The sequence below is a fragment of the Anoplopoma fimbria genome, chromosome 23, assembly GCF_027596085.1.
Source record: "Anoplopoma fimbria isolate UVic2021 breed Golden Eagle Sablefish chromosome 23, Afim_UVic_2022, whole genome shotgun sequence".
NCBI classification, from domain to species: Eukaryota; Metazoa; Chordata; class Actinopteri; order Perciformes; family Anoplopomatidae; genus Anoplopoma; species Anoplopoma fimbria.
The window spans coordinates 12,535,608-12,549,272 of NC_072471.1; the positions used below are offsets into that span (position 1 = coordinate 12,535,608).

At 40.6% G+C, this 13,665-nt stretch overlaps 1 protein-coding gene across 8 annotated transcripts in view; it reads left to right on the forward strand.

Moving 5' to 3' along the window:
- cald1a (caldesmon 1a) overlaps nt 1-13,665 on the forward strand; it is a 53,898-nt gene that overhangs the window by 34,979 nt on the left and 5,254 nt on the right. For 3 of the 8 annotated variants that reach the window (XR_008532362.1, XM_054624272.1, XM_054624271.1), the window contains exons 4-14: nt 523-961; nt 1,052-1,084; nt 1,178-1,288; nt 2,705-2,814; nt 4,593-4,860; nt 6,663-6,800; nt 10,156-10,199; nt 10,443-10,521; nt 11,289-11,432; nt 11,586-11,681; nt 13,582-13,650. Coding sequence is in view for 7 of the 8 variants with exons in the window: in XM_054624272.1 (XP_054480247.1) it covers nt 523-961; nt 1,052-1,084; nt 1,178-1,288; nt 2,705-2,814; nt 4,593-4,860; nt 6,663-6,800; nt 10,156-10,199; nt 10,443-10,521; nt 11,289-11,432; nt 11,586-11,681; nt 13,582-13,650 (1,531 nt within the window). In the remaining variant the exon portion in view is untranslated. The remainder of the gene's footprint in view (nt 1-522; nt 962-1,051; nt 1,085-1,177; nt 1,289-2,704; nt 2,815-4,592; nt 4,861-6,662; nt 6,801-10,155; nt 10,200-10,442; nt 10,522-11,288; nt 11,433-11,585; nt 11,682-13,581; nt 13,651-13,665) is intronic. The other 5 variants (XM_054624274.1, XM_054624273.1, XM_054624276.1 and 2 more) reach the window with 5 other exon arrangements.

Genomic DNA, 13,665 nt, shown 5'->3' on the forward strand with positions numbered 1-13,665 from the left:
ACTACTAGTCACCAGAAGTCATAAGTGCATCTCCTTTCTTAAACAAGCATCTCAAAGCATAAGCCAGAGCAAAAGTATAGTGCAGAGGCAAGTTACTACGAAAACAATAATTGCAACAGACTAATCCGAATATAGTAAGTGCTACAAACTACTACGAATAGGATAAGTGCAGTAAACAAATACAAATTCAATAAGTGCAGCGAACTGATACGAATACAGTAAATTTTGAGAAACTTTCCTGGGCGTATGCTTTTGTTGAGTTTTGGGAATTGATAATTTTTTTTAAATTATCATTGTTTGCCATCTCGGAGATCTAGTCCCAAATGAGTCAATGTAGCTTGGTTATTTTGCTGTTTTGTTTAGTCACCAAGTAAATGCTCATTCAGTATCACCTGCACATTAGTTACTCACATCCAAACAACTATGGGACTGTTAGAGGTTATAGGCCAATGGTAACAGGAGATATCATGCATTCAGTTTAGACCAATCAGTGAAATGTTTGTCTCCTCTCTCTCTTTCTAGTGTGACAGAGACGGTGTCTGTGAGCAGCTCTCACGGAGGAGGCGGAGTTGACGAGGAGGACCAGGCCCTGCTGGATCGCATGGCCAAACGTGAGGAGCGACGGCAGAGGCGCATGATGGAGGCTCTGGATAGACAAAAGGAGCTGGACCCCACCGCTACGGACGGCAGCGACAGCATTGCCATGGAGAAAAACAACGTAGAGGAGGAGAGGCCATCTTCCTGGCGCAGGGGTCGTTACCGTGACAATGATGATGAAGAGGAGAAGACAGAGGAGTACAGCTCAAGCAGAGAGGAGAAGAAGCGAGAGGAGCCGAGGGAGGAAGAAGAGGCTGCTCCTGAGGGTGGAGAGGAAGAAGATGAGGGTGTTGATGAAGAGGAGGAGGAGCAGAAAGTGGAGGTGATGGAGGACAAACCAAGAAGGTCTTACTTGAGAGAACAGGTGAGTCACCTTTTCATTTATTTCTGCCATTTATTGTGTTATAATTATTATAGTTATAACTGACAGTCCCTGCAAATGTGATTTCTGTAGGAATCAACTGAAGAACCTAAAATGCAAAGCAAGGTATGGTCGTTGATTTCTTCACTTCCTAATGCACATCTTCGAGGCAATCGCTGATCTCTCTTTCAAAGAACTGCTATAAAACCTTTTTCATAGGAACTCGCTGAAGAAGAAACACATTCAGTAGTCAGTGAGATTTCAAACCAAGCCAAGTCAACCAATTCAGAGGCTGAGGAGGATTCGGTAGCATCAGAGGAGGCTGAGGAGGTACCTGAGGATGATAATGTAGATTATTCTTCAGAGAATAAGTCCATAAATGACTCTCAGGAGGACAGTGAGGTATCTAAGATACTACACTCAGAGGATAATGAGGTATCATTCATGTGGTAAGCTTTATGGTTGAAGTGTGATGCACAGCACAGAAAATCTCTCTGGGTACCTTCAGTGTCTTGACGCATCTATAAGGAGATGTGTAAGCTGAAATCTTTCCAGATTAAGCCACAAAATAATACTTTTGATAAGGCTATCTTGTTGACTTTGTGATTCATATATCAGAGCCAGACGCTGAAATTACCCAGACACCCCGTGTCGTCACAGTGTGGCTTGCACCATTTGCAAACTGGCGGTAACTGAGCCTACGTTTTAGTGGTCACAGTATTTTCCTGCATGTCTTCCATCTCAGCTATGAGAGCAGCAACACTTATTACACAGACTCCACTCCAAAAACTCTCTGCAGCAGAGGAACATAATGGAATTTAAAATAATAAGTGTGTTTACTGTGTGTTTATAAGATCATTGAGCCATCATACCATGTGTATACTTCCATTCAAATGTTTTAGACAAGGTTCATTTTAGAACCCCCAAAATTAGAAAACAACAATTACAAATCTCAAATTTGTCCGCAGGTATTGACAAATTGACATACAAAACACCCTTATGAACAAGGCATTTTATTTTGTTAACATTCTATGTCTATCTGACCTCTTTTGACGAGCGCTCCTCTCAGTTTTAAGATCTGTTTCAAGAGCCTTTAATAGTGTAAACAAAGATGCCCAAAGACACCTTGTGTTTCTTGGCTCTTTCCCTGTTCAGATACATTTCTTGTGACGTTTCTTATTCCTCATAGTAATAAAAGATTGCCTTTTTTCAGTTTTTGAGCTGACCCGTTTTCTAAATCTCAGATTTTTGCAACGACCTAAAACCAATAAGTAATTTAAAAGAGTCCTAATGAGTTTATTAAGACAGGTGTTGCTAAAAAGGCCAGCTCAGCCTATAACATGTTTAAAATGCATAGGCTTTGCAACATAGCATCAACAATAAGACAAATGCATCCTCGGTGCTACAGCTCATAATAAATGATGCTTGAAAACATTCACTGGTAGTGTACATATTGTGCTCAGACACATAATGATTATAATTTCTAAGACTTGAATGATGTTTTTGATGATGGTCAGAGACACAAAATATACAGTGGGAGACACTCCCATGGTGATCACATGTTCGGTAATCCTGTCTCAGTAGTTATTCTGGAGTGGACGCTGTGTTATTTGTTGTTCTGTGTTATTTTGTTTTGGGGTGCTTTTTCTCATTAGTCATCCGGCGACGTCACATGCCAGACTCCGCCCATCTGCCTAACCACCACTCACACCTTTGCTCACTGTCCCCGTGGTTGTTTCTGTGCAGGTGAATGAGAGAGGCTGGGCCAGGGAGGAACAGGGGAGGCAGAACGGAGGGCTGCACGAGGAGGAGGAGGCGGCTCCCAAACAGCACAGGAAACCTGAGAGGACCCTCAGGTACACAGACACAATAACACTGGGGACAGCCAGGTCTGATGAATTATTCAAGACACTCCTTTTTCAACAGAGTTCGTGTCCAATTTGTTGCCAATTAAGCGTGTGTGCCCAAAAATTCTAAAATAATTACCTGAATGTGAGTAGTCCTATTGCTAAAATAGTAAGAATCAAAATTATAAAAAATTTCCCACAGGCATTTACAATTTATTTTCTCCTGGCTGATACTCATTACATAAATGTAGATGAAAAACACGATTTTTTATTTAAGCTTAAAATAATTTAGTAGTATGTTCCAAAAATGCCTGATGCTTTGTTTTTGTAGCTAATTTGATAATGAAAGGTGATATACAGAAATTCCAATTCCCACATTGTCCCAATATAAGCCGTAAAACCAACCTCCGGCTCCGATTCTGAAAAGTGAAGTTCCTTAAATTTGCACTGTCACGAATGTCTATCAGGGGTCGACCCCTCTGTATGCAAAAAAAAGTCTGATTGTATAGAAGTCTATGAGAAAATGACCCTACTTCTGACCTAATATAATACCTGAGTAAACATTGTAAACATGAGTTTATGGTCTGAATCTTTAGTTTAAGTCTTCTTCAATACAGCATGATGTTCATTAAGTAAATTCTGATCCTATTTAGAGTAAAACAGATGGTTAAGCAGGGTATGCTGGAGGGCGTGGCTACCTTGTGTTTGACAGGTGGCTACCACAGTGTTGTCCGGTCTGGTTCAGAGTTTCGCATGTTTTCATCTTACAATTGTAACTCCTTCACAGTGTTTTTTCAGTTCAGTTAACTTGAACATTTTGGTCACCAAAGATGTCTTATTCAGTGTTCCGTTTTACTTAGCTTGAACCATACCATGTCACTTCTTGTTGCAAAAAAACAAGATGGCGACAAACCAAAAACCAAGTTGGTGACGGCCGTAATACTAAACTTGAGTCTTCAAAATCTTTACATATAGCAAAGGGTGACATTATGGTGACTAGGTTCCCTTTAGTGTGAAGTCTATGAGTAAAACATTAAAATAAATAAATAAATTATTTTAGCATAATTTAATATACAAATATAAATTGACAGTATGCTGGTGTTACAGTGCCTAATGTCCGCAATTGTTGTGGAAAATGACGTAACGTAATATTCGACATTGAGGTAGGTAGAAAAAACCATGCTACACAACAACCAAAGCTTTGTTGCTTTCCAAAATTGGGTATCCAAAAGTGTGAGGAAAAGACACAGATGCCTATTAGAAATATTGATAGCATGAAATTAAAGAAGAATTATTCTATTACAGTGTCGCACCTATTCAGAAAAGGATGAAAGAGTAAATGTTGTTTGTAACACTTGTTGGTTTAATGCTGAACAAGGGCAGTTTATTCAGAAAGGACCTTATTGATCGATTGCTTATTGCATGGCTGTACCTGAATTTTAAACAAACAAGCTGTTTGCGAGTAGCAGAGCAGTAGTGTGTTTACTCACCCGCAATAAGTCTCACTGTGTAAAACACTGGAAGAAACTTGAGATGTGCTGTAACATTATCTTTGCAATGGTGATTGTTGGTATTTGCAAATTGTGTGCACCATTGGTTTTGTCTGTGTGTCTTTGCATGTCCACTAAAGAGACAAGTCCTTCAAGTGTATGTTTAAATATTCAGTTTGTATCAAATGTCAAGTGTTAACCTGGACGTCAACCAGCTCTGCGTGCTACTTCCACAGTTTTTTGTTTCTATTGTTACCTGATTGTCTGCTCTGACCCGCGTTTGTGTGCCTTTCCCAGTCGCGGCAGTGTCCGTTCCCCCGAGGCGTCCGCGGGTGACGACCAGGACGACGCTGCCCACCTGGAGGCAGAGCGCAAGCTGGAGGAGCTGAAGCGCCGCCGCGACGACGCGGAGAGTGAAGAGTTTGAGCGGATGAGGCAGAAGCAGCAGGAGGCCGAAGCCGAGCTGGAGGAGCTGAAGAGGAAGAGGGAGGAGAGGAAGAAGGTGCTGGAGGAGGAGGAGAGGCAGAAGAAGCAGGAGGAGGCAGAGAGAAAAGCTAGGGAGGAGGTAAGGAAGAGAGTCTGTCACTTTATAGATGCTGTTTGATCAGTTCAGCTCTGACTGCCTGTGTTTCTATTCTCCCTTTTATCCAGTTTCTTCTTGATGATTTGTTGAAGTCAAACTAAAATTTTAATTCTCCTCGCTCATTTGTTTTAGGAAATAAAAAAACTATAATGATGCAGGTACTGTGCAAAGTTCAAAAGTAGATGCAAATGTTTTCGGACATATTTGGGGAAACGACATCTAAGATTCAGACGTCTCCCATGGCAGTTTTTGACTGAAATCTGAGAACAATTTCCATAGTGTGCTACAAGCTGGAGCACATAACCCTTTAACGCCCACGAATGTTAATGCACAACTTATTCTACGGGCGCACATAACGCTGGTTATGTGCCATTAGCGCCATTTGAGACAAGGAAGCTAAGCTAACTAGCCTCCGCTTTTGTGGAAGAAGCAATTCAGCTTGGCTTGCTAATCGGGACTGATTACCACCTGCAGAGGGCTATCACGGCGGAGAAATGTGTTTTTATTTCTCAAATATGTATTTAATTTCAGTTTGATTCCAATCTTATTTGTCTCATTTATTCCTCTTATTTCTTCTAGTTATATCCTTTTTTCTTCAAACCACCACCTTCATGTTGATTTAGCCTTATCACCTGTGTGACCTGAAACCCATGCATCACACTCATGCTAGCGCCCTAGTGACGTTATCTGGCCATACTTCACTGTTATCATGACTCAAGCTATTTGGCCCCTATCTCATAAATCATGCATTTCATTCCTCCATCCACTTTTTATAACAACCTCATCATTATGTATCTCAAATGTGATAACCTCCGTCTTCCTATGTGTTCAAATCTGTATTCATCCACGCAATGTCTTCCATTTTCCCTTTCATCCGCTCGTTCTGAGGCTCTGCATTCTCGCTGTAACACTGACTGGTCTTCTTTGTTGATCCTGGTTCTGAATGTGGCGGCCCGTCTCTCGCTATCTGCCCCCGTTCTTCTCCTCTTGTGTGATGTTAATGAGGCCTTTTGGTTTGTAATTAAAAGATGGCCCAGAGATACAGAGAGACTAATTAACCAAGACAAGGCTGCTGGAGTGGGGTGATATACTGCCAAGTATCCAGCCCTCTTCTGAATACAGTACATAATGTTCATACATTAATTGTTTACAAAAAACTGTTGATAGTCTGCAGGTCTCAAGCTTTCCAAAATGGCTTTTTTTCCCGAGGCAGGCAATCCCTGTAAATAAGAATTTGCTCTGAGTAATTGAATTTGTTCCTGACCTGCTTCATTAGATAGAGTAAGTAAATCAATTAGAAAGTGGCACATAGCTATTGTCTGGTATGGCTGCATTGCTGATAGTTGGTTGTCTGTCATGTTGGTTGCTTATGCTATTCAATATAATAAGCCATAAACCACAGGAAAGTCATTCAACGTAAACCCAGTCCTCGAAAGATTTTGCATTTGCTGCTCACAACACTCTCGGCCTGCTAGTTTGTTCCAAGGAAACGTCCACTTGTTCACAGGAAGCGTGCTTTAGGTTTCCAGCAGCAACAGTGGTTTGTTTAGAGTAAATACAAGAGAAATGTTAGCTTGAGCAGCAACATCCTATATGGCGGGGCTGGCAAAGAACAGTGTCACCTACATATGCTCCAATGAAATTAACAACAAGTTTCCTGTCAACTCCATAGATGCTGCAAAACAAAATAAAATGACAAGGATATCAAGGATGCAAACTTAATTTCTTTCTGATATTGCATCTGATGAACTGCCTCCACTCTCAACACATTTGTCTTTTCTCAGGAGGAGAAGAGGAAGATGAAGGAGGAGATTGAAAGGAGGAGAGCAGAGGCAGCTGAGAAGAGACAGAAGGTGGAAGACAATATGGACGAGGAGGGCAGACCCTTCAAATGTGTCAGCCCTCGAGGCTCCTCTCTGAAGGTTGGTCCGCCATTTTTAACCTCCAACCTCTGCCCCAGTTTTATTTACCAAATGACTGTTTACTAACCCACATTCCTCATGTTTATTGTTGCTTCATACAGTATATGTGTATATATATCTATATATAGATATATAGATATACTATATCCTTGGTTTTTGATATTATATTAGACGATGGCAACATGCATGCTATCATGCTAGAAGAAGTAGAATAAGTAGTAGTAGAAGACACGAAAAATAAAGAAGCAGCATTGTTCTTGTATTGCTTTTCACAGCTAGTTAGCCTTAGTATTATAAGCTTCATAATGAAAAATGTAGGATCAGACAGTGATTTTGTTTAAATTAAACCCTGTTTGGCTGCTAAATTTTCAGAAATCAATAAATATCAGGACATAGCTGCTAACGTTACCCGACGCTCTGATTATAGTAATATTATTTCATAGTAGCTCTTACTGCAGCCTGCTGCAGAGCTAAGCTATGATAAGACAATAGCTGCTCGAGGCAGGGCTTTAGGGAATGGTCAATTAATTTGCCAATTTTTCACAAACACAGATTTTCATTCCAGTATTTTTGAACAATTGTTACTACAAAAAACTGTGCCTTTTTTTCTGTCTGTATATAAATCGGTCCAGTAGAGTTGTCAGCAAAAGGGAGTCAATATAATAGTTATCCAAGACCTGCAAATCCCACTCATCCGGCAGTGCAGCAAAGCTCAAGCTAGACATTCAAAATATTTGGAGAGATTATGTGCCAGATGACCCGCTCCTGCCTTTCTCACCTCTTTTAGCTCTCTGCATGAAGTCTTATCTGACTGAGATGAAGGTGTTCAGAAAAAGAAAGACCCTCAATGAACTGGGGGAGAACTGGGGAAAAAAAGTCAGCTGCTTGCAAGTTATTTCTGTACTTTGTTTCGCTGTTCACTTTGAAATTCTGCTGACATGTCAACCTGTTTGTCACAAGAAACACTGCAGTAGGAAAAGGCCCTCCCCACCTCAACCAAAGATAAATGTTTGTCACGGCAAAGGAACGTTTAATCAACTCAAATGTGAATAAATGTTTCCAGTGTTGCCAAAAGCCAACTCCCACACGCTGAAAATCGAGGGGGATTTTCAGCCAGTGGAGAAAATCTAATTAGTGACAGTTAGCAGTAATATCCATCTGGCCCGTCCCGGTGAGACTCCAGATTCATTGCTGAAAACAGGCCAGAACAAAATTCTTATGCTGCAGAAGTTAGGCCTACTTTATGAAACTTCAGTACAGTAGTGAGGTTAAAACTGTGGTAACTGGATATTTCTCAACGGTGAAGCAATTTGAAATGTTGTTGGTCAACAGAGATGAATATAAAATGTAAAATCGGAAATGTTTAAAGGCTACTGTTTGAGCAAAATACATTTGAAGATTACCAAGTAACCTTCCATACTAGGGTTGGGTGATTAAATTTCATTTTTACATCGTCCAACAGTGGTAATTCACCAGCTGTTCCGATACCAATAGCTGGATCGGAAATGCTTCCGATGCAGCCTAAAATGCTGGATTGGGTATTAGCTAGAAAGCGGGTCAGATCAGTTACGCTACACACTAACAACAGCAGCATGTGTTATTCGTTGCCTGATCCGTACATGCTATATATCTAATCGGTCCTGCGAATGTACAACTGTCATCAGGGATGAGAAAGAAGGGAAATAGCTCACTCTTTATCCACCTTCATCATCGGCTCCGTTAAAAAAAACAAATGCTGTACGAAATCAATGATGGAAGCCAACGAATGAGCCATCACGCTGCTTTCTCATCTCTGCTGAGAGTTGCTCATGTGCAATACGGATCCGGCAGGTGCCAGTGGAGAGTGTAATGTGGACAGAGTTAGCAAAATGCCAGCAATTTGTCAATTTTTTACACTGGTAAATCCCACCAGTAAAACAATGATGTGTATTTTCCATACACTGGTATCGGATTTTTCCGAAAATCATTTTTTTTCAATCATTGGGTGAAGAAGATTTCAGCACTCATTTATGTGACCTCTAATTGTACTGGAATCAATCACTTTGTTTGTGGTCAGTTTTGTAAATGATGTTCAACTGTAATTCTCCACCATGCTGCACGTGCCTCACAGACACAACTTTACTTTGTGGTGATGTTCACTGTAGGTACAGCTGTGTTCTTGTTTGTGTGTGTGGGCATCTGTCTGTTTTAGCTTCATACACTACACACTGTGCTGTGTGTATGAATTGTTGCTTTGCAGTGTAACACTTGTTGTTTTGTGTGTGTGACGCTGTATTACCACAGTATAATGTGGCTGCATTGTATATTGTCCCTCAACCCAGCACCCGCAGTTCTTAGAAGTCTTTTTCAAATGTGCATGCATGTTTATGGGAGCATACATTTTTTCTTCATTGTCTTTTGCTGTTGTGTATTTTTGCCCAACAACTGTCATACTGTGGCTCCTGTTGCACTAAAACATATTGAAATATGCCTCGATATCAGCAATCACCTCCCAGTAGAACACACAGTCCCAGGAGGTCGCCCGCATGTTATCAGCAGTAAACCAGCATAACCCAGCTCTGTACTGTAGATAAAGTTCAGTGTTGTCTGAGAGAGAAGGACAGAGCGACAGAATGAAGGACAGGCTGCTGGGATGCAGGAAAGCGATTAGGGTTAACAGGATTACTGTAACTGCGTTCGGATGGCTACGGCTCTTTAAAACGCGTCTGAGAATGGGGAATTTCCTGTCGGGGAGTATTTTGGGAACTCCCACATTCGGTAGCAGCCGAGCGCATGGCCCCTTTTCACAGAGAGGGGGAGTGAGCTTTTTCTGCAGTTTCTTCTTTTTTTGTCCATTTAATGGTTTTCTGTGAATGTCTAAGAAGCAGTGCGTTGCTCCCTTTTTAAGAATATCATAAACAATTATCTGAGATTCCCACAGTCAGACAGCACATAGGAAAAAAAAAACTTGCTATGTTTTTCCTGTGTGTGTGTGCGTGTTTTTGTGCGTTTGAGCATGTCTTTCAGAGCATTTTGCACAGGGGGGGAACAATCGCTTACATTGTGTGTTGCTGGTCAGAAGAATCCAGCTTAGTGAGACTATTATTGTCACTAAGGTTATGAACCATCTAAGGACCAGTAACCTCTTCTGTGTCTACATATTGACTTTTAAACTCAAATCAGTCAGACTTGGTTTTACACTGAAACTTCTCATACTAATAGAGACACAATAGAAGCAAGGAAAGGTTAGGTTAGGTTTAACATCTGTTTTAAGGTGACTGAAGAGTGAAGAAAAATGTGTTATAGTAGCGTGTGCATATGAGGAAATTTTCTGCAATATTTATTAACATAGAGCTCCCATGACTTTTCTCAACAGATTGGGGAGAGGGCAGAGTTCCTGAACAAGTCAGCACAGAAGAGGTAAAAACATACTGAAGGATCATTCAACAGATCATGTTTTTTCCCCACTAACAAAGCTTTTAGAGGAGCATGTGAGCCTTGCAGTCCCGTTCTGCTGAATAGAAAAAACTGTAACCGAGAGTTTAATTTCCACTTGGGGTTGCAAATGTCTTCTTCTAAAGGCACTAAAGATGGTTGACCACACTGTCTATAATATCCAAAGTGGTCCCATGCTGTGTATGCTAACTATTTGCTTCTGCCCAGCAGCACTTTGAAGGCGTCTCATTCTCCTGTGGTGTCCAAGATTGACAACAGGCTGGAGCAGTACACTTCAGCTGCTCAGGTTAGCATTTCTTCAACTGTAAAATTGCAAAATGTTGAAGCAATTAGCCAGCATTGTGGCATCAATGTGGGTGACACTAGTCTTATTGAGTTTTTATGTCTGTATCAAGCAAAACATTTGCACTATTACAAGGCACAGCTGTATAGCATCATCAAAAATGTAACACATACACAAAACCAATAGAAAACTATCAGTTATTACATGTACTCCTATATAACCTAAAAGGACATATATTTACCTGCACATTTCAAATAGATTGTATACCAAATAGCAGAAAGTGTAGCTTATCCTCATGAAATACTTTTTGCAGCCAACTAAGGTATTTCATATATGAATAGCCAACTCAATCTTTGTGTATCTTCCATTAAAAAAAGAAATCTTCTTTTGTTATATAACTAAAAGTATTGCATTGTTCCCAGTCAGAAACCCAATAGAAAACAAAATAAAACTTGGCTGTCAAAGCCTGATAACAGGCACAGGATGTGGCGTCAACATCACATGTCTTATTGCAAATATTGTAATGTAAGACAATTTTTAATCAGATTTGAGCAACAAGGCTGAGACAAGTCTTTAGAATCCTATATTTACTTAAGACTGCCAAAATATGAATTTCCTAATCGGATTCCAGTCTTGGTCTGATAGAAATCTGATTCTGGCTGCTTTTGTTGGCCTCAAAGTTGTATCACATACACTGTAGCAATTGATCACTGTCATTAATAGCAGCTATCCCTGCTATTCACCAATTGAATCCCTCCACTTTGTTTTAGCAGAGAGAGAACAAGGAGTCTCGATCCCCTCGCTCTGGAGCGGTAGATCTTCCCATGGTTACAGACAGCATTCGAAACATCAAGAGCATGTGGGAGAAAGGCAACGTGTTCGGCACACCTGGAAGTGCCGGGAGCCCGTTCAAGGTAAAAGATGAGGTGGTGGAGGATGTGAGAAAGTTGATGAAACTCTGTGTGGAACAGAGAGAGAGAGGAAAGGGCCAATTCACTGGCACTTCCTGCTCTGCCTTGTTGCCGATGACGACCAGGCTCAGCTGACCTTTGACCCTATCCAAACAGGAAGCAGCTGTGATGAAGACAGGCGTGGCGGGTCGCATTAACGATTGGCTGAATAAAACCCCGGAGAGCGGCAAAATGTCAGGAGGAAAGCCAACGGTAGGTCGTTGCCATAGCAACCCCTGTCGCCGCTGCTAGGAAGTACATTACTTTTACTGTACAGCTCAGAGTCCTACATAAAACATCTACATGGCAGACGCAGTTGTGTTGATTGACCTGCATTATGGTTCTTTAGATATGTGTAGATTTGTATCAATATGTATTAACCTTTCAAAGATGTTTTTTCTTTAAATCTCAGGATCTAACATCTACATTAAAGACCCTGGAAAAAAAACTGCTTAATCAATTGTTCCCAAATAGGGGAGAGTTATTCAGCGTCCAAAAGAAAAAGAGCTGCACCCAGTGTCTTTTTTTCAGAGCTCTCCGACTTTTTTGTTCAGGGCGGGACTCTATTAACCAAGAAAATGGAGCATAAGCTTGTTGTTGTTCTACAGAATGTATCATACACCCGCATCCTCCTTGCTCTACAGCTGTCAGATCATCCCTGATACAAAATATGAGGGCAAGCATCCTCCGGTTGGTGCTCATGGTGAAAGAACGATGTCAAACAAACTGATAGCCCAAATAGATAATAAAAAGCAAAGGGGTGATGCTATTAATCATAAAATGGAGTTAGATTGGTGATATTATCGATATAGAAACAAAGCCCACGTTTCATAAAAATAAAATAAAAACGCTTTTGCCAGAGAAAAACGCTATGTTGGCACAAGCCCCTACAAAGTAAACATTCTGTGCTCTTCTTACTGGCTTAAAAGCGGGATGGACTAAGTTGGAACAATGTGATAAACAATCTGGTCAAAACACACCCACAGAGTCCTGAAGAAGCAGATTATCTAGAGCTTTGGAGTGGTTTTCAGACTGCGCTTGTGCTTGGAATTGAGATAGAAAACACATTAATGTAACATTAACTTTGTTCAAAACTTTTTAAAAGCTCAATATTATCATTTTCATATGTCTTAAGGAGTCAGTGGTCAGTTTGGAACATTGGAACAGTGACCCTGTAACATCTGAACTGCATTAATTCCAGCAATCATAACAAAATGCAATACTCTAAATTCTGTATCAGCCCATCATTATTATTATTATTATTATTATTATTATTATTATTATTATTATTATTATTACTATGTCAGTTACTGCTGGTCATGTTCTGTTCAGCAGATGTTTAATATTCATTTTCAAATGATGCAGGTTGAGATATTTTCCATCTGGCACCCCCTGGTGGCCACAAAGGAAAAAAGCCTCTAAAGTGTCTGAGCTTTATCTGGTCTACATCTGTCATAATATACATATACGGTACATGTAGATATTGAGGACTTGCCATGAGTTTGGTATACACTGTCACTTAAGCATTTTATCTTAAGCTTATCATAAGCTAAGCTCGCAGTGAGTCCGGCTCATGTGTATGGCTCCATGCCTGTGTATCATGACTCTCTTCACTCTTACCCATATTTCACACAAATATTTATGTTAGAGCTTCCCCCGTCACAAATTATGGCTTGTGCTCTTATAGGTAACACACAGCAGGAGAGACTGAGGATATAAAAGGAAACTTTGAATATGAGTATTTCCAAAAGAGAGTGTCCAACAAGTTATTTCCATCAGAGTTCCAAAACTGGAACTCTTTTGCCAAAGCTTTCCAGATATTCGAATATATAGAGAGTCTTGAAGAAGCATTGCTCGGACCCATAGTTAGAGTGCTTTTTTCCATTTCCTTTAGACAAACACCTCTCTGCTTGACAGTGTCTGTCAACCTTTGCTCTCATTCCTCAAGCTGTCTCACTTACTCTGTCATTCTCCCTCCTCTACATCCCAGATACTCTGCCATTGTCGCATAATGAGAGCTATTCTCAAATTGACCTACAAAGTTCTGGGCACTTTGAGCACCGCTGATATGACGCTTTGTCTTTGCCTCTTGTTTTCTGTCTCCCTCTGACAGGACCTGAAGCCTGTGGACGTCACCAACAAGAGGAGTCTATGGGAAAACAAAGGTGCCTCTCCAACCAAGGTAGCTATTATTTAT